The sequence below is a fragment of the Podarcis raffonei genome, chromosome 15, assembly GCF_027172205.1.
Source record: "Podarcis raffonei isolate rPodRaf1 chromosome 15, rPodRaf1.pri, whole genome shotgun sequence".
NCBI lineage: Eukaryota > Metazoa > Chordata > Lepidosauria > Squamata > Lacertidae > Podarcis > Podarcis raffonei.
Genome location: NC_070616.1, coordinates 11,989,152 through 12,013,266, shown reverse-complemented (window position 1 = coordinate 12,013,266; position 24,115 = coordinate 11,989,152). Strand labels below are relative to the sequence as shown.

General features: G+C 47.4%; 1 protein-coding gene across 4 annotated transcripts in view; it reads right to left on the bottom strand.

Annotated features, from left to right (window-relative positions):
* The window catches only part of LOC128402499 (ras GTPase-activating protein 4-like), a 50,086-nt gene that overhangs the window by 2,424 nt on the left and 23,547 nt on the right, over window positions 1–24,115 (bottom strand). For 3 of the 4 annotated variants that reach the window (XM_053366673.1, XM_053366674.1, XM_053366675.1), the window contains exons 5-20: window positions 20,193–20,322; window positions 15,758–15,839; window positions 13,753–13,887; window positions 12,912–13,003; window positions 10,016–10,133; window positions 9,210–9,363; window positions 8,412–8,476; window positions 8,004–8,116; window positions 6,693–6,885; window positions 6,215–6,352; window positions 4,943–5,087; window positions 4,058–4,227; window positions 3,755–3,892; window positions 2,275–2,410; window positions 1,238–1,358; window positions 978–1,042 (exon numbers count right to left, since the gene is read on the bottom strand). In XM_053366673.1, coding sequence (XP_053222648.1) covers window positions 978–1,042; window positions 1,238–1,358; window positions 2,275–2,410; window positions 3,755–3,892; window positions 4,058–4,227; window positions 4,943–5,087; window positions 6,215–6,352; window positions 6,693–6,885; window positions 8,004–8,116; window positions 8,412–8,476; window positions 9,210–9,363; window positions 10,016–10,133; window positions 12,912–13,003; window positions 13,753–13,887; window positions 15,758–15,839; window positions 20,193–20,322 — 1,995 coding nt within the window. Of the gene's footprint in view, window positions 1–977; window positions 1,043–1,237; window positions 1,359–2,274; window positions 2,411–3,754; window positions 3,893–4,057; window positions 4,228–4,942; window positions 5,088–6,214; window positions 6,353–6,692; window positions 6,886–8,003; window positions 8,117–8,411; window positions 8,477–9,209; window positions 9,364–10,015; window positions 10,134–12,911; window positions 13,004–13,752; window positions 13,888–15,757; window positions 15,840–20,192; window positions 20,323–24,115 lie in introns of those variants that run through there. The other variant, XM_053366676.1, reaches the window with a different exon arrangement.

Below are 24,115 nucleotides of genomic sequence, written 5' to 3'. Positions count from 1 at the left end.
GTAGTTTGTCAATATATCAGTAAGGATGCATGAATCTCCCTTTCCTTAGTCATGCTGCAAGAAGTACCTTTTAATAACAACAACAACAACAAGCTGGAGAGAGCCATCCATGTTTCAGGATTCAACCCAAAGTGTTCAGTATTCTTTAAAAAGAGCAGAGGCAACCCAGGCTGAAGGCCACCAATACAGCATGGAAGCTTTCCCACTGCTGAATTTTCTATTGAACATCTTTCGATTTAGACATGTTCCCATGTTCTTTTCAACCAAAGAACCCCCTGCTTTCCATACTGCTTCATTACTTTTGGGTCAAGTCTTCACGCTGAAAGAATATTTCTGCTTTCTTCAGCCTGCTTGCCTCTGAGCTTCCCTATACCCTGGCATCTCTTTTCTAGTCTGCTGCTCTGCAGTGTTATAATCCCAGCCAAACTGACAACTCTCCCTCCCTTACAGAAGCTGGCCTGAAAAGACTTTTGTTCCCCCTGAGAAAGTGAACTGATAAAGCCTGAAGGATCTGGAAACCAAGCCTTATGGGGAACAGTTGGGGGGCGTTGGGTATGTTTAGCTTGGAGAAGAGAAGACTGAGAGGTGATATGAGAGCCCTCTTCAAATATCTGAAGGGCTGTCACTGGGAAGATGGAGAAAACTTGTTTTCTGCTGCTCCAGTGGAGAGGAAACCAATGGCTTCAAATGATAAGAAAGGAGATTCTAACTAAACATTAGAGAGAACTTTCTGATGGTAGAAGCTGCTTGACAGTAGAATGGACAACCTTGGAAAGTGATGGACTCTCCTCCACTGGAATCTCCATTTTAAAAGAGGTTCAATGGCCATCAGTCAGAGATTATTCAGCTGTGATTCCTGCAAGGGGGCTCGACTAGATAACCCATGGGGTCCCTTCCAACTCCATGGCTCTATGAACCAATCCAGCCTCAGTCCACTTCACTCTCCACACTTAAAAAACGGTACTGATGAGTCATACCTTCATTCTGGGTCAAATGAAGATTTTCATTTTTCTCCAGAGTTGATAGTTCCAAATATTTTTCCCTTTGAATAGTAAGAAATGAAAGGGCAGAGTTAGTGCACCCTAGAATTACCTCAGCAACGGAACGAGCAGAGAGTTCTATGGCTTGGTTATTTGTATAGTACACCATTTTATAAAACCCATAAAATGATTAAAAGTGAGACCCACCCACTCAGCATACCTTCAGAAATGAAGGAAGGAAAGGCCAGTCAACTTACCTCATTGCATCTCGCACCCCAAGCAAGTGTCGGAAAATCAACTGAGCCTCTAAGTCAGGATCCAAGGGATCATTCCATTCCCGGAGAGTAACTCCATGCCGGGTTTTGTCACAGCCCAGTCCTAGCAGGCAAAGGGGTGTTGTTGTTTTAAAGTGAGGGTTCTTTAAGGAGGCCCAGTTTTCATGAAAGGCTGGAGGGTTTTTATTCCTGCTATGTGTTTTGAGGGAGCATACACATGTCAAAGGAAGGCTGCTGTGAGAGCTAAGCCAGGGGTGACTGAGAGTCAGTGTCATACAGTGGTTAGAGTACAACTGGACTAGTACCTGGGAGAGACCAGGGTTCAAATCCCGACTCAGCCATGAAGCTCACTGGGTGACCTTGGGCCAGTCACAGTCTCTCAGCCTAGCCTGCCACACAGAGTTGTTGTAGGGACTGAAACAAGGAGGGGGAGAATCATGGAGGCCACCTTGAGCTCCTTGGTGGAAAAAGGTGGCATATAATGGAACAGCAACAACAACAACATTTGTGGTCCTTCAAAAGTTACTGGACTCCAAATCCCATCATCCCTGGTCAGCAGACAAAGCTAATGGGCGTTGCAGTCTAACAACATCTAGAAGGCCACAGAAAGCGACATGTAGATTTCTTGCGGGAGGGAGTTTCATGTTACCACAGGAAATGTTGGCAAGGGCTAGAACACAGAAATCCTTTTATTTTATTTTGTTGACTTGGTGTAATTCTGCGCACCCCTTCACAGCTTATATTTTGCTAAATAAAGGCTTTAGCTTATTATTTAAAAGTAAGGTTGAAGGCAACTGCCACCCTACTGAACTTTCTGGCAGTAAGAGCCGTTTGACAGCGGAGCAGGACTCTCCTTTCATGGGAGGTTTTTAAGCAGAGGCTGGATGGCCACCTGTCATGGATGCTTCAGCTGAGATCCCTGCATTGCAGGGGGTTGGACTAGATGACCCTTGGGGTCCCTTCACAATTCTATGATTCTATGTCACTGGGGTAGCTTTGGCCAATAAAGGGCACAGTACCGCCTTTGTCCTTTTGGTGGCAGCAGCTCCATTTGTCTCCTCGGAAGACGCCAGGGTGGTAGGAGCACAGCATCCCTGCGTTGTTCACACAAACCTTCCGCAAGGCCGACAGCCACTGGTTGAGCTCGTTCACACACTAAAAAGACAGAGAGGGCAGGATTATATCATCCATGCATTTGATCCAGCACAGCCCTTCAGTATACAGTACAACTGTGTTTTGCTTGTTACATTCCAGATGTTACAGGAAAATGGGGGTTTCGCTTTTGCAGCCCAAACTCCCCAAAGGACTCTCTAACTCCCTAACTCCATTATCAGTCAGATAAGAATGGATGGAGGCAGCATCCAGTGAAAGCAAGGCAGATCTTAATTCCCTCCAACTGCTGCAACAGATTCCTCCCCCCTCCACCTTTGCAAGGAGGTGAGGACCTAGAGCAAAGGTCAGCAAGAACCTTTAAATACTTTTGAAATTGCCTAACCCCTTAGCCAAAAACCACCCAAAAAGCAGCATACATACATCACAGAGAAAAAGGCAGCTTACAACACGAGGATGGCACATCAATGCAAAATTTTGTTGGAACCTCTCCCTTCAAAGGTAAAGGTAAAGGGACCCCTGACCATTAGGTCCAGTTGCGGACGACTCTGGGGTTGCGGCGCTCATCTAACTTTATTTGCCGAGGGAGCCGGCGTACAGCTTCCGACTCATGTGGCCAGCATGACTAAGCCGCTTCTGGCGACCCAGAGCAGCGCATGGAAACGCCGTTTACCTTCCCGCTGGAGTGGTACCTATTTATCTACTTGCACTGTGTGCTTTCGAACTGCTAGGCTGGCAGGAGCAGGGACCGAGCAACAGGAGCTCACCCCGTCGCGGGGATTCAAACCACCGACCTTCTGATCGGCAAGTCCTAGGCTCTGTGGTTTAACCCACAGCGCCACCCGCGTCCCCTAATCGCCCCCAAATAAACATCTTTCCAGAGCAGTATGCCAAGGGGGGCCTTGCTCCCACCGCCAAGCAAGTCGCCAAGTTCTCACAAGATCTTGCGAGAGCCCAGTACGCAAGGAAAAGCGCGGAACAGCTCTTTCTGTGCACCAGGAAAACCCTGTTTTCAAGTGCTCCACCTTCTGTGCATTTAATTTGTGTGTGATATTGACTGGCTGGCCTTCAGCCACACACAACGCTGAAATGCCACAAGTAAAATGGTGTGTCAGATGCTCATGTTTTCTGCCCTCGGGTCAAGCAGGCATTGCAGGTTCTGTTTCCAAGAAAGGTGGTTTTTTGTTTGGGGGTTTGTTTGTTTTTGTTAGTGCTGCAAAACCTGCTGGACCAATGAAAAAGCGGCAGGACAAAAGGAGCAAGCCAGGTGCCACTTCCAAGCCTCTGGAGAAAACAACAGGCTTGCAGAAGGGGTGCTGCTGGAACCACTGTCATCACCCACTGTAAGCTCTCCCTCTCCACCTAAACTGGACCCCCAACTACGGCAACCTTGCACTGCAGGTAAGCCGTGTCCGTCTGGCCGGCCTCATTGGCGTAGATGATCTGCATGACGTGAGAGTTGCCAAAGCTCTTCTCCTCCACCTTTTCGGCTGCCCGGATGCTGGCTGGCGTGATGAAGGAGCTTTTCTGAAAAGACAAGTCCCATAAGTACGTCACAGCCCTGTTGGATTAGGCGAAAGCCTGTCTAATCCGATACCCTGTGCCCATGGCAGTGGCTTTCTAGAACCTTCTGGAAAGTCCACCAGGTGGCCATGACAGCAGCAGCAGCAGCCCTCCCTGTTGCCTCCTTACCTTGCAGCTCGGTGTCTTGGCACAAGTGAGGGCTTCGCTGGTTAGGGAGAAGTAGAGCTTCTTAAAGGAGGACGAGAGGAGAGGGCCTTTGCTTCTGGCCTTATAGATAAACAGAGGCCCTTCTTTCACAACCTGGGTCTGCAGGGAGGGGGACTTCTGCGGATCTAATTCTGCAAAGACAGTACAAAACCAGAACAAAACTGACTGGATTTTATTTTTTAAATAAACCCACCTAGCAATCAAAGTGTGCCACATACAACTTACTCTGTTAGGTAGGTCATTATTATCTAGCCCCATTTTGCAGCAAAGAAGACTGAGGACTCAGCTACATTAGTAAAAAAAACCAACACTTTGAATGTGTTATAAACATACAACACCAGATGGCACCAGAGAGCAAACAAATTTTCTGTGCGATTTTTACATAGGGTTTTTCTTTTCCTTTGTTATAACGATTTAATTTCTGACTTTATAGCGTATTTTTTCCTTGTGTGTAGATCCACCCTGAGAAAGAGAAATAATGGTTTGCCACCTAGGATCTGGCAGGGGTGAGGGCCATAGTTCACAGCCCAGTCGCTTTGCCTGTGTACACCCCCTCAAAGAATTCTGGGCAATGTAGTTTGTTTAGGGTTGCTGGGAACTGCAGCCTTGCAAGGGGTGAACTACAGTTCCCAATATTCTTTGTGGGAAGGAGCGTGCTTTAAATATGCATTACATATTTAAACTCCTGGTTTTAAGCTCACCCCCCAACCGCCACCTCAAATAAAACGCTGTTCATTGGTCACACCAGTAAGAAAATGATTGGTTGGCAGCCCTGCAAGGCACCTTCCCTCCCTCCAATCAGAACGAACCAGACCCAGGTGCTTGGGGCTGCCCTCAGTCACCAACCTTCTTTCTCCTCAATGTCAATCAATTGGAGGAGGAACCGCTTCATCTGTGCGACGCCCTGTTGGATGGTGGACTGCAGTGGAGCCATCCAGGGTTCCTTGGTACGGCTGACACCGGTGTCCATGTTCCCCACGTTCTGAACAGCCTGGCAAGCGAGAATTCAGAGAGGTGACCACAGGTCAAGGACAGGCCTCCACAAATCAAGTGAAAAGCTGGTGTGGTGCATGGCAGAGAGGACACTGGGGCCTAAGAGACGGAGGAGACCTGCTGCACAGCTAGTTCTGGGCTCCACCATTTAAGAAGGATGTTGACAAGCTGGAAGGTGTGCAGAGGAGGGCAACCAAGATGATCAAGGGCCCAGAATCCAAGCCTTATGAGGAACCGTCAAGGAAGCTGGGTATGTTTAGCTTGGGGAAAAAGGAGACTGAGAGGTGCTATGATAGCCATCTTCAAATATCTAAAGAGCTGTCTTCAAATATCTAAAGAGCTGTCAACATGGAAGATGGAGCAAGCTTGTTTCCTCCTGCTCTGGAAGGTAGGACCTGAACCAATGGCTTCAAGTTACAAGAAAGGAGATTCGAACTAAACATCAGGAAAACCTTTCTGACAGTTAAGAGCTGTTTAGCAGTGGAACAGACTCTCACGAGAGGTGGTGGACTCTCCTTTCTTGCAGGTTTTAAAGCAAGAGGCTAGATGGCCATCTGTGACAGGTACTTTAGTTGAGATTCCTGCATTGCATGGGGTTGGACTACATGACCCTTGGGGTCCCTTCCAATGCTAAGATTCAATGAAGCTCTCTGGGAGACCTTGGACACAGTCAATGTGGGAAGCAGAAGTAGCATTCAATTAGCACCAGGTGTCTGGCTCTAGGAGCTGCCATTCCCCAGAATTCCCCTGAGTGATGCTAACTCCAGGGGCATTGTGGGAAATTAAAATGGCAGCCATGAGAGAAATTAAAATGGTGGCTGGCTGTTGGAGTTGCTGTTCTGATTTCCCACAATTCCCCAGTGTGAAACTAACACCGGGGGCATTGTGTGAAATTAAAATGGGAGCTATGTGTGAAATTAAAATGGTGGCTGGCTCCAGGAGCTGCCGTTCCCATTTCCCACAATTCCTCGGTGATGCTATCATCAGGGGCCTTGTGGGGAATTAAAATGGCAGCCAGCACTGATCACAGGGCCAGGATTTTCTGTGTGCAGATGCTGGGGCTGGATTTACAGACAGGATGCTCTCCCTTCTTGTCCAGGAGGTGAAGTCCAGGCTGGCTCTTACCTTGGCCAGGAGCAGGAGGGTGCGGCTGGTGCGGGCGTCTGCGTGCTTCTCCTGCAGGTGGAATAATTTGGGGGACATGATGGCCGGAGAGAAGAAACGAAGGCAGAGGAAACTGGTGATGGCGATGAACTTCACGTTCTGCAAGTGGAAAAGGAATGGTAGCACAGATGTCAACATCTAAAAGGGATGGGGAAAGGGGGAGAGGAAGGGAGGGAAAGAGCCTGTGCTAGCCACCTATCAGCATCTGCAGGCCAGGCCCAAGCTCCTAGTCCTCAAGGGACAATTCTTGGCAACCACACTGCCATGGCTGCCCCCTGCAAGAGCTGGTGCTGCTCAAGAGCCTGCCAAGGAAACATGATGAAAAGCCCTCCTGTGTTTGACCAGAAGGTCCGCAGTAGGTGAAGCAGTGCAGTTCAGTGGTTAGAGCAGGCCAGGACAGAGGCGAGGAGGAGGAGGAGAAGGATCCCACTGTACTGACCTGGTTCTTCTCTTCGGGGAACTGCTCCCCAACCCTCTTGAAGAGCAGCTGGAAAGTGGCGCGGATGATGGCGGGACACGCCTTGGCGGATTTGGCAATGGTGCCAAGCAGGTCGCCAAGATAGGACCGAAGGTGCTGAGCGCTCTGCTGGATGACGTCGCTTTCACTCTGGATACGATGGAGGCTGGAGCAGCTGCCGCAGGGAGAGGAAGAAAAAGAAATTAATGGACTCCCGCCCCCGAGACTGCGGCACCTTTCCAGCATCATCGCTGCCATCTGCATAAGCCAGAGTGGTTTAGTCCAGGACCTTGCAGGGAGGAGGCTTTCAAATCCCCTCCCTCTGCCATGAAGCTCCCTTGGGCCAGCCGCTGTCTCTCTCAGCCTAACCTGCACCACAGGGCTGTTGTGAGGATTAAACAGAAGGCAGGGGAAGCACGTGCGTTGCCTTGAGCTCCCAGGAGGAAAGGCAGGATATAAATGTATGAACTGGTTTTACAAATAAAATCTGGTGTTTCTTGCGTAAATCGCAAAGAGGAGTAAACCGCAAGGGACCACAGTTTTGGCCTCCACACACGTGACCACGTTTTAAGAATTTAACTGTGCTCTATGGAAATGGAACAATGTATTTTCCTAGTCATTGCTGTATTTTCCTAGTTGTAGTGGAATGTTGTGATATACACCACGAAAATTTCTGAGTGGTGCAAGATTTCGGTGGCTCTGGGTGCTTACCTAGGGTTCGGTTTCCTTGGAATGAGGGACAGGGGAGACGGGGTGTCTTTAAGATAAAGGGTTTATTTACACACACACACACATATGCATGTATATGCATATGCATATGCATATGTGTATGTGTATATATATGTATATACATTCAACCTGAGCCTATGATAGAGGGGATCACATGAACACCAACACCCCAGAAGGTTTTGCTCACAGCCTTGGATTGAAGCAGAAATCAAGCAGGACTCTCACTATCTGCTTCTGCCTGCTTCTAGCCCAGCTCAGCCATTCTTGGCTATAGTTCTTCCCCCTCACTAGCAGCCAGGTGAGGGAGAGGGGCCCACCCATTTGCTTTCTGGCACCGTACAGCTTCCTTTGTTATACTACCAACAATATTTAGGGCCATCAACTCATCCAGAAAAAAGCTGGCCTTCCTGCCTACTTCACCAACCTATTCAATTGTAACCCCTGCAGAATCCAGGACCCCCAGAAATTAGAAGAGACCCAGGCGTCCTGCGTACTAACCCCCGCTCCTGAAACTCACAGCAATATGTACAGCTTGAGAAAGGTCCCTGATCCTGGCTCTCTTACCCAATATCCTTGCTCTCCACTTTGCTGGGATCCAGCTCAATGCATCTCTTCTCTTCAAACACTCGGTTGATTGTCGGCCCAAGGACTCTGTGGAGGTACTGCATCCCTGCCACCTGCAGATGGGAAGATTTTGGGGCAGGACAGGAGAGACAGCGGACTTAACGATCAGATGGCGGTATAAAATCATAAAATCATAGAGTCAGAAGGGACCAAGAAGGTCCCATCTAGTCCAGCCCCCCTGAAATGCAGGAATCTTTTGCTCGACGTGGGGCTTGAACCCACAACCCCGAGATCGAGAGGCTCGTGCTCTGACTGAGCTGTCCCAGGAGATACATAGATGGATGGAAAAACAGAATGAAATAAACATACTCAAGATTCACACAAGCAAACCACAAACCCATCAAGTACCTTCAGAAATGACTCCATTGACTTAGAGGCCAGAGAGTTGCTCCGAAACAGAGTGTTTGGCTCATCTGAAACAGAACACAGGAACATAGGAAGCTGCCTTCTACTGAGTTGCTCCATCTATGATTCTAGGAACCTGAATTTGCCAGCACGTGACTGAATCCCCCCCAAATTACAGTAGCAGTCTGGAAATGCCATAGGCGGACAGGACCTGCCCATGCCCAGGTCCAACCAGGGCCGTCTTAAGCATATCTGGCGCTGTGGTGCAAAGATCCCTCCAGCACCACCACCCCTTTCCCAGAGTTGCAGACCTTTTTTAGGGAGGACGGCACTGCCGGCGAGGCACCCAGTTTTGTGGGGCTGGAGGAAGCAGGCAGCGGCTGGAGGGCAGCTCCTCCGGCGGGGAAGAGGCGGAGGCTCGACGTGGTGGCTCCCGGCTCAGCTGGCCACTTTGTGCTGTGGTGGCCACAGCAGGCGGAGGCTGCAGGCCGGCGCTGCTTTGGCCTGGCATGGCGGAGGCAGGTGAGGGCGGCGAGCTGATGCCAGGAGGTGCCGCATCCGGCCTCTGCCTCTTCCCTGGTGCTCTCCAGAACTTGGCGCCCTGGTGCCCTGCACCACTAGCCTCTACGGCTAAGATGCCCCTGGGTCCAACTGATCAATTTTTTTGGAGCAGGTCTGAACTTCCTCCCCCTCCCCCCATGCATTGCACACTCTCCTCCATTCTAGTGACATAAAATGGTACCCCAGCTGCACAGAGCATGGTAGCCTCCCATGTCCCAGTCATGCCCCCAGGATCCTTACCGGTTTTATCCAGTTCCAGTTTGAAGAGGAGGTCCAAGAACTCTTTGGCCAACCCTTGGCCCACAAAGAGCTTGACAAGGTTGACGGCAACTTCCTGCCTGCACTCGGCGGTCGTGGTGTCGTCAATCAGGGTTATTAAATGGACTTTCCCGTCCTGCCAGGAGGAAAAAAAAGAAAGGGAGCGGCTGAGGAGATAGACCCCCAGGGAGGCTGTAACGCACGTGAAACTCAGGAGGAGAATAAAAAAATTCAATTAAAGCGTGATGGAGAGTTCCCCCACCCCACTTGCATGCACAAAATTAGGGGGTCTATTCTCAAAGTCATCAAATATTTCTTTAACGACTTTATTTATTTATATACACATTCTGCTCGCTTGCCAACATGGCTTCTAAGCAGCTTACAAGTGTAAAACTGAGTTGCAAAATATATCCATGTCAATCAAAGTGCACAATAAGTTCATTTCGTCAAGGCATTCCAAGCGTGCATAATTAAGATGTACAATAAAACAAGCCCATTAAAACAGCACTAACAATTAAAGCGATTAGATCAGGAGGTTCAGGCCTGGAGATCAGGGGAATGCATGTCTAAACAGGTGCATCTCCAAGATCGTTGTCCTACCTTTCTCCCAAAAAGCTAAAGGCAGCATGCACAGGTTCAAACGCATTTCTATACTCACAGCAACCCTGCAAAGTAGGTTAAGCTAAGAGAGAACGACTGGTGAGCTGGCGAGTCTTACAGCTGAGTGAAGGGAAGAACCTGGGTCACCCCAGTTAAAGGGCCTGCCCGCCAAAAGCGATGGATCTCACCTGGGCACCTGCTTTAACTTCCTGACACAGAAGCTGGACGAGAGGCTGGTAGTGGATGGACGGAAGCACCGTCTCATCCCGAAGCTGCAACTGGAGGTGTAGGGAGCCCAGGTTGCCCCTGGAAAGGAAGGGGAAAGGAGGCAATGTGATTGATGCAAACTAACTACATGGTCCCACCATGGACCACAGAATCCTTCAGGAGAGATGCTACCCAACTGCAACTCCCATCACTCCCAGCCAGCAAGGACGACTGGAGAGCTACAGGCTCCTCAGCCCTCCTAAGTTAGGACATGAGCTACAGGCCCTTGTGATTTTGTAGGAGTCTTTAGGTTCTGTTTTGAAGGAACTCCCAGGGCCGTCTAAGTCCAACCTCCCACAATGCAAGAATGGCGGATAAAGAATCCATGACAGATGGCCACCCAAGCTCTGATTAAAAACCTCCAACGAAGGGGAGTCAGTTGCCACAGCTCTTATAACCACAAGGTTATTCCTAATGTTTACTCAAACTCTTCTTTCTCACCATTTGAATCTTCTTCTTTTTTTGCAAAAATTTTATTAGTTTTTACAATATCAATGACAAACAAAAACATAAAACAAACAAAACATAACAGACATAAATCATAACCTTATTGAAAATAACAGTTATTTACTTTGTAAAATGACTTCCTCGTTTCCACTTAGTTGAATTTCATTGCATATCCTTATAACGGTTTTCCAAATCCCAATTTTAATACCCTTTAAATTAAACATTAACATCTTTAAATCTTCTCCTTCTTGTATTAAACATATTATTTTATCCGTTAACATAGATACAATCCTAAGCCCTTTAAGTATCTGGACACTATTTCCAGTTATTTTAGCTTAACAAATTTAACTAAATAATCATTAAATTTCTTCCATTCTTCGTGATGTTCCTCCTCCTTCTGGTCGCGGATTCTTCCGGTTAGATCGGCTAGCTCCATACAATCCATCATCTTCACCTGCCATTCTTCTACTGTTGGTAATTCTTGAGTTTTCCACTTTTTAGCTAACAAAATACTGCGACACCATTTGAATCTACAGTGGTGCCTCGCAAGACGAAATTAATTCGTTCTGCGAGTTTCTTCGTCTTGCGGATTTATCGTCTTGCGAAGCACGGCTATTAACGGTACTTAGCGGCTTTAAGAAAAAGGAAACAAACTCGCAAGAACTCGCAAGACGTTTTCGTCTTGCGAAGCAAGCCCATAGGGAACTTCGTCTTGCGAAGCGACTCAAAAAACGGAAAACTCTTTCGTCTTGCAAGTTTTTCGTCTTGCGAGGCATTCGTCTTGCGAGGTACCACTGTATTGGTTTGGGTCCCACTCTCTGGAGCGGGAGAAAACAAGCTTCTCCATCAGATATTTGACCATGGCTCTCGTATCCCCTCTCAAGTCTTCTCCTCCTCCAGCTTTATAGCGGAACAGCAGTGACTGGGTAATGCCAGGATGCAGGGCTGCATTTATGAAACCGCTCTGAGATTTTTCTACACAGTCAAGCAGGACGTAAATTTTATGAAAGGAATAAATAAATGACGTCTGCTGCCGCCCCTGAGCAGAAGAGATTTTATGCCCCTGGCTCCAAGGAGAAACTATTTCGTCAGGAACAAGTCCAGTAAGATAAGTAGGGCAAACACTCTAAAGGTAAAGGTAAAAGGTAAAGGACCCCTTGACGGTTAAGTCCAGTCAAAGGTTGCGGCGCTCATCTCGCTTTCAAGCCGAGGGAGCGGGCATTTGTCCACAGACAGGTTTCCAGGTCACGTGGCCAGCATGACTAAACTGCTTCTGACACAACGGAACACCATGACGGAAACCAGATTGAATGGAAACGCTGTTTACCTTCCCACCGCAGTGGTACCTATTTATCTACTTGCACTGGCGTGCTTTCGAACTGCTAGGTTGGCAGGAGCTCGGACAGAGCAATGGGAGCTCACCCTATTGCAGGGATTCGAACCATCGACCTTCTGATCGGCAAGCCCAAGAGGCTCAGTGGTTTAGACCACAGCACCACCCGCGTTCCTTAAACACTCTAGCACAGGGGTGTTAAACTCAAATTCATTGGGGGCCGCATCAGCAGTTTGGTCACCCTCAAAGGGCCGGTTGTATCTGTAGGACTATGTAAAGGACATGTAAAGTGGAGGTTTCCTGTGTAGAACGGCTGGCGCCGCTAGAGGGCAGACGTTCTCTGGCTTGTAGGCTGCCGCGCATGCGCTGAAGAGGCGGCTTTCTTGTGTCAAAAAAAAAAGCGAGAATAAAAGGTGAAGGCTGGTGGCCGGTGGTGGCTACACGGGCCACATGACGAGGTCTGGCGGGCCGGATTCGGCCCACGGACCTTGTGTTTGACACCCGTGCTCTAGCAGGACTGTGGCAGCAGCAAAATCCCATACAGGTTGACTTAGGGGCAAACAAGTGAAGCTCCCCTTTGAAAAACAGAGACACACTGTCAGGGAACTGCCATCAGGGCCGGAGGGAGAGAGAGGGCTCCAGAGGGATTCCAGAGAGCGTCCCGGGATGGGGAGAGGCAGCCCATCTTCTGGGGAAGGGAATCAGCGTAGCACCAGTGGAGAAGGGGGGCAGATGGGGGAATCAGCGAGGCAGTCCCATGACTCCTTGCCGGGGACCAGCGGGGAGAGTGAGGGTCCTCCGCTGCCCACACCCTCCTTGCGCAGAAGGCTTCCGCGCAGGGAGAGTAGGCGGAGACTAGGCGTCAAAGAGCTTCTTTGCTGGAAGAAGTTCAAGAAACGCCCACTGACGGATTCTGCCAGCGATTGAGACAGCCACGGGCGAGTGGCTGTCCGGACAGAAAAAGGTTCACTCAGGCAACCCAGCCAGGTGTTGGCACCGGTTTACGCACGAGCAACCCCTAGAACCATTACACTCACTCATCCCGCCTTGGCTTTGATTTGTCCGGTCGAAGCATAAACCACCCTTCCTCTTGTTGGACCGCCTGTAGCCCTTGGACATTGAATACTACCTGCAAAAGGAAAGGAAAAGAGAGAGTTGTGTTTACTCCCTTCTGAAGCAAGGCCTCCCCATGTCCCCCCAGAACCTCCCATTTCCAAAAAAACATAAGCAGATAGGAGCAGGTACAGGTTGTCTGAGGCTTAGGGTAGGAATTTTGTTAGAATAAAGTTATAAACTGGCAGGACAGGGCCCTGGCAGGGCCCACCAGCCAGCTTAGCCCTCTGAGGCCTAGGGTAAGTGTACCTGACTGCCCCCAACTCTGTACAGGCCTGGGAGCAGGTAAGGGGAAAGACCTATTGGTTAGCAATGTATACTAAAAACTGGGCAGGGGCGGCTCAGCCCCACTTCTGAGCACCCCCATAAATTCAGTGTTGTAAGTGGACAGTGCTCTTCTCTATCGAGAGCCGCATTCCCTGAGCAGCAGCTTTTCCCATTTATTTTTATATACGAGAAGCATTTATAACCCGCCCTCCAATTGCACAGGGCAGTGCACAAGAGGCATGCCAAATTTAGGACCAACTTTTCCATCTGCCCATCACTCCAGCTTTTTCCATATCTCTATGCTTGCTGCAATCATATTTGATTTTAAAATGTTTATTCCCCCACCCTCCTTAAAGCGGGGATTCCTAAAAAAAAAAAAAGTACACAGAACGCAAAGGCAGAAAACCGAAGAGATCGGCCTTTGAACAGGACAGCCCCCTTGCTAGGAGAAGATTTAAACGTCTGTCTTCTTCCAAGCCCTCTTTCCCTCCTGCTCACCTTCCCCAGAAAATCGTTCCTGCTGACGAGATCCCAATCCCAGACTTCGATGATGCAGAGCTTCTCCACGGCCGACTCGTCCAGGTCGAACTCAAAGGTCTCGTTCCACCTTGGGTAGCAAGATTTTTTGATCACCTGGACGACAGGCAAAGCCAATAAAGGAAGCAAATTCTTCCTCCCGAAAGCAAATTCTTTAAAAGATGCTGGTGAGAACAGGAGGAGGAGGAAGAGGAGGAGGAGGAGGAGGAGGAGGAGGAGGAGGAGGAGGAGGAGGTGGAAGAGCCTGCTGGGGAGCCAAGGATGTCATCCAGACTAACCCGTTCAAACTCACAACACTGGATGGAATGAAGTGGCTAGAAAAGAGAGGATTGGAGAGAGGGACACATGCCCGTTCACTCTCTCACTTGACCACTCCCCTATTGTGCCAGCAGGAGCCTAATTTTGGACTTCTTGAAAAAAGAGAGCTTTGAAGGTTCTTCTCAAGACACCCACACCTGCAATGTTTGGGGCAGAGTTTCCATTTGTGTGTGCTAAAAACGACATCCATTATTTTGAGCCCTGGTCCTTATGTAGCCAAAGAGAGGGACCAGCAATTCCCCAAATTTGCCAAAGTACCAAATATCTTTCTTTTGCGGAGGGAGGGGGGAGATAATAAAAGTGGTACGAGGAAAACAGTCAAATGGGGACTCATACACTGAGTGAACAGGGAATGGAAAGCCAGTTGGGAGGAGGAATGAAAAGGAGTACAGTGGTACCTCAGGTTAAGTACTTAATTCGTTCCGGAGGTCCGTACTTAACCTGAAACTGTTCTTAACCTGAAGCACCACTTTAGCTAATGGGGCCTCCCGCTGCTGCCGGGGCACGAATTCTGTTCTCATCCTGAAGCAAAGTTCTTAACCTGAAGCACTATTTCTGGGTTAGCAGAGTCTGTAACCTGAAGCGTATGTAACCTGAGGTACCACTGTATCCTGAACTAGAACGCTTCACACTGGGACATTCTGCTGTTTTGGGCCCCACTTGCCTAGGCTTATACAGGACTTAATGTACAGTGATCATAATAATAATTTTATTACAGTGGTACCTCGGGTTACAAACACCTCAGGTTACAGACGCTTCAGGTTATAGACTCCGCTAACCCGGAAGTAGTACCTCGGGTTAAGAACTTTACCTCAGGATGAGAACAGAAATTGTGCGGCGGCAGTGGGAGGCCCCATTAGCTAAAGTGGTACCTCAGGTAAAGAACGGTTTCAGGTTAAGAACGGACCTCCGGAACGAAATAAGTTCGTAACCAGAGGTACGACTGTATTTGTACCCTGCCCATCTGGACTTAAGGCAGGGGAAACAAATATGAGAGTGGATATATTTGGCAGGCTGCCTCTCCAGAGCGCAGATCCACACCACACATTTAAAGCTCACAGCTCCCCACTCTAGGAACAGTAGTTTCACCCTTACAGAGCTGTCATTCCCAACAAGGCCTTAAACTACATTTCCCATGGTTCTTTGTGGGGGAGAGCAACATACTTTCTGTGCCTGGCATGGTAAAGGTAAAGGTAAAGGTACCCCTGCCCGTACGGGCCAGTCTTGACAGACTCTAGGGTTGTGCACTCATCTCACTCAAGAGGCCGGGAGCCAGCGCTGTCTGCAGACACTTCCGGGTCACGTGGCCAGCGTGACGAAGCTGCTCCAACGAACCGGCACCAGAGCAGCACACGGAAACGCCGTTTACCTTCCCGCTATAAAGCGGTACCTATTTATCTACTTGCACTTAAGGGTGCTTTCGAACTGATAGGTGGGCAGGAGCTGGGACCGAACGATGGGAGCTCACCCCGCCGCGGGGATTCGAACCGCTGACCATGCGATCAGCAAGTCCTAGGCGCTGAGGTTTTACCCACAGCGCCACCCGCATCCCTGTGCCTGGCATGGACCTGCCCTTAAATGCCTTATGCAGCCCTTCCCCTATCCCCGCCTCCCCCAGCACCTTGTTCTCCTTACAGATGGAGCTCACCAAGGTTTCCTGCGTCTTGCCATTATAGCGGACTCTGACGAAGGGATCAGAGGCTCCATTTCTGTCTTTCCGAGCCAAATCTCTGTGAAGGAAGAAAGAGAGAGAGAGAGAGAGAGAGAGAGAGAGAGAGAGAGAGAGAGGGAGGAAGGAGGATATTGTTATAGATCTGTGGGCGCTAAATGCTTGGGGTTTAGTAAATGTTAGGATTTGATTAGAACTGGTACGTTAAGCAAGGCTGCCATACGTCTGGGATTTTCCGGACACATCTGGGATTCATCTGTCGGAAATAGCTCCTAGGTGGAATTTCCAAAAATCGGTTAAAATGTCTGGGGCAACCCATGTCAGAAGTGGTGGTGGGAATGTGCTTTAAATATATGGTGTGTACACAGCCTGCCTTTATTTGAGGGTGGCGGTGCGATTTCCTTCTGCAAAATGCCTTGGTTCGGCCTATTACTTGTAACCTTATTCGCAACCTCAGTTACGTAGCTTTACATAAGAGAAACGGTGAAGGCTATACAGCAAGCTGAAGAATGAGCAAATCTGGGCACGTCTAGATCTGAGGCTCAGAAGAAAGCACATAAACAAAGAACGAACAAAAAAGTAAAAGTCTTTTGGATGGCACATGGCATCACAATCTCCGTCACACTATCATGGCTCCCCTAAATTGCTCACCTTGTTTTCTCTTTCCGTCAAAGGGCTTGTGTTGCTGTTTTCTAACATCCTTCTGTAGTATTATCATCCCTTAACACCCCCACTTTCCCAGCAGTGATGTACGGAAGTGAGAGCTGAACCATAAAGAAAGCTGGTCGCCGAAGAATTGATGCTATTGAATTATGGTGCTGGAGGAGACTCTTGACAGTCCCATGGACTGCAAGAAGATCAAACCTATCCATTCTTAAGGAAATCAGCCCTGAGTGCTCACTGGAAGGACAGATCCTGAAGCTGAGGCTCCAGTACTTTGGCCACCTCATGAGAAGAGAAGACTCCCTGGAAAAGACCCTGATGTTGGGAAAGATGGAGGGCACAAGGAGAAGGGGACGACAGAGGACGAGATGGTTGGACAGTGTTCTCGAAGCTACCAACATGAGTTTGACCAAACTGTGGGAGGCAGTGGAAGACAGGAGTGCCTGGCGTGCTCTGGTCCATGGGGTCACAAAGAGTCAGACACGACTAAACGACTAAACAACAACACCCCCACTAGCCCTTAGCATATGGCTTTGCACCCTCTTCCGGGGACCCAACATTCAAACACAGCGTCACTTTGCACAGGCTTCCTTTTGAACGACCAATGTTTTTCTCCCACTGAGTTTGAGAGTTTCATTTTAATGAAAGGATTATTTCCAGCAGAGAACTGGTGGATACTGCAAGACAGTAAAGAAAGGAAAATTGGGAAAGTTTATTGCTTTATAGAAACGCATCTCTGACTCACATTGCCAGATCCTCCACTTGCACAGCAGCAATGATCAGGCATTTCCAGCTACACCCTCGCAAGCCTGAACTTTGCCTTCCGTCTCATCTTTGCTGTGCCCACCACAAAACCATGAATCCTCCTTGCGCTGTTTCATACCAGCTATGCAATTTTGTTGGTTGATTTCCCTGCCCGCCCCCTCTGATTTTTAATGCAAATGAGCACCCTGGTCAAAGTGGGTTCGGCATTTGTATTACAGCAGAACTTTGCATGAAGAAGATCCCTGATTCATTCCCCAGCTGGGGATCCTGGACAGCCGCTAGCAGTCAGTGAACGGGCAATCTGAGCTAGATGGGTCTCAGCTAGAACGTGTCTGACTTGGCAGAAGGCAAATTTAAATAAAAGCAAAAACAACCCTGTAAGGTACATATGCATTATTCTCCATTTTGCAAACAGGGAAGGGGACTGAGGCCAGGAGAGAGAGGCTCGTTTGCCAAAAGCTGCCTGGAAGAATTCAAATCCCTACTCAGTAATGACGCTCACTGGATAACCTTGGTTTAATCACAGTCTCTCAGCCTAGCCTACAGTGTTGTTGTGAGGGCAACAGTGAGAGCCATGCATGACACATTGAGCCCCTTTGAGCAAAGGTGGGATATAGACTTCTTAAAAATCGACTAACGTATCTAGGGATTATAAGGATAAAGGTAAAGGTAAAGGGACCCCCAACCATTAGGTCCAGTCGTGGCCGACTCTGGGGTTGCAGCGCTCATCTCGCTTTATTGGCCGAGAGAGCCGGCATACAGCTTCCTGGTCATGTAGCCAGCATGACTAAGCTGCTTCTGGTGAACCAGAGCAGCGCATGGAAACGCCGTTTACCTTCCCGCCAGAGTGGTACCTATTTATCTACTTGCACTTTGATGTGCTTTTGAACTGCTAGGTTGGCAGGAGCAGGGACCGAGCAACGGGAGCTCACCCCGTCGCGGGGTTCGAACCGCCAACCTTCTGATCGGCAAGTCCTAGGCTCTGTGGTTTAACCCACAGCGCCACCCGCGTCCCCATAAGGATAGAAGTCCCAAAAAAAGATGGTTATGTTGTTTATGTATGCAACTACAGAAGCTAGGATTCTTTATGAACAGAAATGAAAAGAAGAAGTTGTTGTTCCCACCAAAGAAGAATGGATAAGCAATGGACTAGGCTGAATCTGCAAAGTTAACAGCTAGAATTAGAGAACAATGATCGCTTTAAGGAGGAATGGAAGCCTTTTTCAGACTGTTTGAAGAAATATAGTATGATGAATTTGCAAGCACGATTCGAACAATGAGCAGCGGAAAGAATGAGAGATTATTGTATTGTGGTTATGATACAAAAGAAGAAAGATAGGGTGCAGCAAAGGGGAAGATGGGAGGGGGGAAACACCACAGAAAATGGGATGGGAAGTCGATAAAAGATAAAATTATTATGTATTGATTATGTATTCTATGGGAAATTTGTAATACAAAATATATTCCCAACAAAAATTTGTTTAAAATAAAATGTAGTAAAAGAAAATTGACAAATAAAATCGCCGTGAGGGCTCGGTCGCTTAGCTGCTGTACTGCGCCAGCTCTAGAGCAAGAAAATTTATGGGAAGCACTTTCACAAGTGCTATGCACCGAAATCATTAATAATTTTTATTAATAAGCTGGAAGGGCTGTCTATCTGACCCAGCATCGCAGCCCTGTGTTCCCTCTGTTCTTCTTAAAGGAACGGCACAGCTCATTCCTTCAGTCAGCCAATCCCCCATGATTAAGGGCTCTTGCAATTAGAGAGGGCTCAGAACGTTCCCTGACAAAGGGCTTGGCTTGATCCTCCGGGGGGGGGGGGGGGAGGGACAGACTCCACGCAGAGTAGCTCAGTGGCAGAGTGCATGCTCTGCATCTAGAAGGCCCCATCTCCAACCTTCAGCATCTCTGAGTAGACCTGGGAGCCAGGACAGAAACCCAAGAAGGCTGCTGTAGGCAAGACAGAGTTGCAAGGGCTGGTTGGCCTGACTCAGATTGTGCAAACACCACACATTCAAAGCAAATGAGCTCCAACAAGGAATCCTGGGATGTAAAGAGAAAGAAGGTTCTTTTTATCATATGCGGTGGCCTTGTAGTAAGGTTAAAGCTTACTGGGAAATAATAATTTAATAATAATAATTTATTATTTATACCCCACCCATCTGGCTGTGTTTCCCCCAGCCAAATGGGCGGGGTATGTAATGAATTGAAAATGATGTTTAATATAACATTTGTAAAAAACAACAACCCAGAAGCTTTTCTTTTGGGAATTATAGGGGCAGAACAACCAGAATGGAATAGAAACTTATTCAGGTATGTGACTAGAGTGGCAAGAATGTTATTCGCCCCAAAATGGCAATAAGCAGAAGTCCCAGCAAAGGAAGAATGGATACAAAAACTTATGGAATATGCAGAAATGGCTAAACTTACCAGAAGAATAAGAAATTAAGATAACAAACTTTTTATCAAAGAATGGAAATGGTTTATTGAATATTTACAGGTAAATTGTAAACAGATAAGAACATTGGCAGGATTATTGTAATAACCTGCAGTTTGACAGGAGTATATATTTGAAGCAAATGAATAAATGAACAAATTACGTTAATCTGGATATGAGAAGGTATTAAAAATAAATTTAAGGAACCGCAGGAAGAGGGGGAAGGAAGTCAAGTTTTGAAATGTCAAAATGTTTGTAAAATTAGTGAAATGTATAAACCTGAAAAGCATAAATCAATCAATCAATCAATCCTGGGAATTCTAGTTTGTAAAGGATGCTGAAAACTGTAGTTCTGTGAGGGGTAAGCTACAGTTCTGAGGAGTCTTTGTGGGGGAATAGGGACAGATTGCTCCAGCCAAAGGGTCTGGCTTTACAGCTTCTGGAGGCATCTTAAAATCAGACAGAGGGCTGGATGGCATAAGGTCTCAGGGGAGGGGAGGTTGTAAATCCTTGCCCTGCGACCTCATCTCTGGCACAGCACAGCCTTACCTGGCATCGAACACAGTGCAACGCAGCTTTCTCACGGCACCGCTGTCAACTATCTCAATCTGGAGATGGATTTCCCCCTGAACTTCCTCGTCTGGGTCAATTTCGGTGAGGTTCAGCCAGCCATTATAGCCTGGGAACAGAGACAGGGAGAAGGAAGCACAAGATTTTCAACTCAGGGGCAACGTGCCCTACCCTCACAGGGATGGCACAGGGTCAAAGAAGATCACAGAATCATAGAGTTGGAAAAGGACCACAAGGGTCATGAAGGCTGAGCGCACATTACCAGCTGGAAGCACAGATAGATTGTTATTTTTCTCAGTTCCGGTCGAAGCTGATTTGTTGAAAACCACACCACAAATTTTATTTTTTACTTTTTAAAATCTGTCGCCTTCTTCTCTGGCGATCACTTGTAGTCAAGTAAGATTGTCTTCCATGAACATGGTTTTAACAGTGAGTCCATAAGTGACTGTGGGGGCCAATTCTGGATCCACACATCCTTCCACAGTGGGGGCATTGGTTCCTGGCTGAGAGTTGATCATGGTGTGGATTTGCCAAGCATGCCTTCCTCTTAGCACATTTCTCCCTTTTGTCCTGGGTTCAGGCATCTTCAAAGTCCATGACACCTTTGGTAAAGTCTGTTCTCCAATTGGAGCGCTCGCAGGCCAGTGTTTCCCAGTTTATACTCCTTTTTTTTAAAAAAAAATGCTGTATACCGCCCTTCATCCATAGATCTCAGGTTAGTTCACAACACAAAAATACAATGTAAAATATTTCCTAAGAACTCTACTAGTTATTGACCAAAATAAATATATATATTTCCTAAGAAGCAACAGGAGAGATATGGATATTGGCTAACATTATGTGTTCACTGCTTCCCAAACCAGCAGTGGGAGCACACTGGATGCAGATTAAACAGGAGTGTGTACACAGCTGGAGACTGTTAAAAACTTCCTTTACATTTTATTCTGACTCTTGAGTCTTCCTTAGCTCTTAGTCCTCTTGCCACATAGTCCAGGGCCGGATTTAGATTTGAGATGGCCCTAAGCTACTGAGGATAACAGGGCCCTTTATATGTCCAGCTGTCCTTTGTCAACAACTAATTTGTCAGTTTTTTGTGTTGAATATACGCTGTATGGTAATTTATGGACCTAATAGGTATCTAAAGCCATTTGCACATGTCACCATGCAACCAGTCCATGCAGAATGGAGGCACCCTATATATAGAAATGAGCAAACCAGTGATATTTTAGGGAGCAGGCTAGCAGGCAGGGCCCATTACTTACATCATAGGAGCCTACACAACACAAAACACTGTTGCTGTATGTAGGTTTTATTTTATTTTTTATCTTATATTTTGGAAATGTACATCCAGTTTTTTCCCCTTTAAATTTTTTTGGGGCCCAGGGGCCCTAATCTATAGCTTGTTTGGCTTATACATAAATCCGGCACTGTTGTCACCCTGTTCATCTTTTCCATCCCATTTATTGGAACAAGCCAGTAAATGTGCTGGGTCTTGCCTATGCTAGGAAAGAGTTATGGGCTAAAGGCGTGGGATCATCCACACCTACCTTTTGCCCTGCACTTTCTAGGCAGAGGTTGGCACTTTAAAGCTCTGTGCCTGAGCACTTTTATTTTTTTATTTTATTTTTTTTGCCACTTTTGGCACTTTCCCCAGGAAAACCTGCTTTTTAACGCTAAGTCGGAAAACAAACTTCAATTCAGATTTTTCGCGGATCGCCATTTGGTCCAATTCAGCAGTAAAGAGCATGTTTTCATGAGTGGGAAAGTGCTGGTGAAAAAAACCAAAAGCGAAAGCACACAGACACAGCATTTTAAAGTTCAGACCTAGAAATGGAGCAGAAAAAGGAAGTCTCTCATTAGCTACAGACAGGGAAGAGTCAGTCATGCAATGCTGTCAATGAACAGAATGCAGTTGCTGCAGTGATGCAAGAGGGAGGGAATTTCACACAAAATGAATGGACCACCTGCTCCAATTTATTGGTCTGTTCTGTGTAGGGCTAGCATTGCAGACCCTCCAAATGTCCCTATTTTCCAGGGACAGTCCAGGATTCACAGAAGCTGTCCAGGTTTCTGATTTGATCCTGGAATGTCCCACTTTTCCTCAGGATGCCCCTATTTTCATCACAGAAATATTGGAGGATATGGAGTTATGCAACAACCCCCCCCCCCGGAGCCAAGGAAATAAGTAACTATACAACCTTTAGAAGACATATGAAGGCTGCCCTGTATAGGGAAGAATGTTTAAAGCTTTATTTTCTTTTTATAGACGTTGGAAGCTAGCCAGATTGGTTGGGGCAACCCAATCAGATGGGTTGGGTTTAAAAAATAAAATGATGGTGATTATGGAATACAACGTCCCTATTTTCATCAAAGAAGCATTGGATTCAATTCTTCATTGCCAACCTGCAACACAATGCATAGAATATCTGCTATTTTTTTACCTAAATGCCATGAGAGGAAAAAACCAAAAATGGGACCTGTAGTCTAAAACCTCTAGACCAGGGGTCAGCAACCTTTTTCAGCCGTGGGCCGATCCACCGTCCCTTGGACCATGTGGTGGGCTGGACTATATTTAGAAAAAAACCCAGAATGAATTCCTATGCCCCACAAATAACCCAGAGATGCATTTTAAATAAAAGGACACATTATACTCATGTAAAAATACATGACCATCCACGGGCCAGATTGAGAAGGCGATTGGGCCGCATCCAGCCTTAGGTTGCCTACCCCTGCTCTAGACTCTAGAGGAAACTAGGCTGTCAAAGGCTGATATACTGCACTGTTTAATTCTGTTGTCTGATTTCCTCATAAATGTATCTGCAATCTCACTGGATGAAAAACGGTATATGAATACCTGCAACAAATAGTAATAATAAACTATAGTGGAGCAACTCACAAAGATCTGTGGCATTACAAGTGTGCTCTGTGAGATGTTGGAGGGCCTGCTGTCTTCTTGAGAGATGAATAACCTGCATAGCAGACCCACAAAGCCACATGAAAACATTGCAATATTCACACAGCCAGCTCAGGGATTTGTTCTCCAGGAGACCCCTGAACCCAGGCCTAAAGCCAAGAAAGCAACCATCACCTCTCAATCTTGGAAAAGCATCTAAGTTACTGGGCAGAAACCACCCCAAAGGTCAAGAGAGGAAGATTCTTTTCACAGACACAATCTCTCTCTCCGCCTCCATCCCAAAGATGAGTCACTGGGCCTCCTAAGACATCCCCTGATCCTTGAGCAAGCAGATCACGTCCTTTCTTTTGCTCCTGTCTAGGAAGGTAGACAGATAAGGAGGTGGAAGTGGGTGGGAGCAGGAGATCCAGCTGGGATCCAGTACTTGACTGCTGCCCTCAAACCTGTTCTGGGTTCAGACCCACAAGGATAACACAAAGAGAGAGAAATGGGACCTATATGAATTGGAGGGAGAAGCAGCCGAATCTGGAATCTGCTTGAATAGCAGAGGATTCTGCTAGGGGATCCCCTCACTCCTATAGTCTGTGTTTGGAATAAATTGTGCAAAACAGGAATATCTACATATCTGCATTTAATTTGCACATTCCCCTCCCCTCGCTGTATAGCTGATCATGAGCAGCAGTTACAGTATGAGAGTTTGCACAGCGCAGTCAAGACTGGGTTGTGCATAGTTCACATGCATTTCAAGGCTCAGGTAACCATCCCATGTGTTTAAAGGCACTCTTTGTATGGCCAGAAGCACTGTTTTAAAAAAATGAATGTGATATTACAATTCGTTGCCAAATTTGTTATCCATCAAACATCCCTGTTTACTAAGAATAAGGGGGAAAGGCAAAGAAAATGGGAAAGAAATGGGAGGTTCATCTGCTTTAGTTATTTGGGAAGGACTCCATCTGCAGATACTGACTTTTTGCTGCAGGGACCGTGC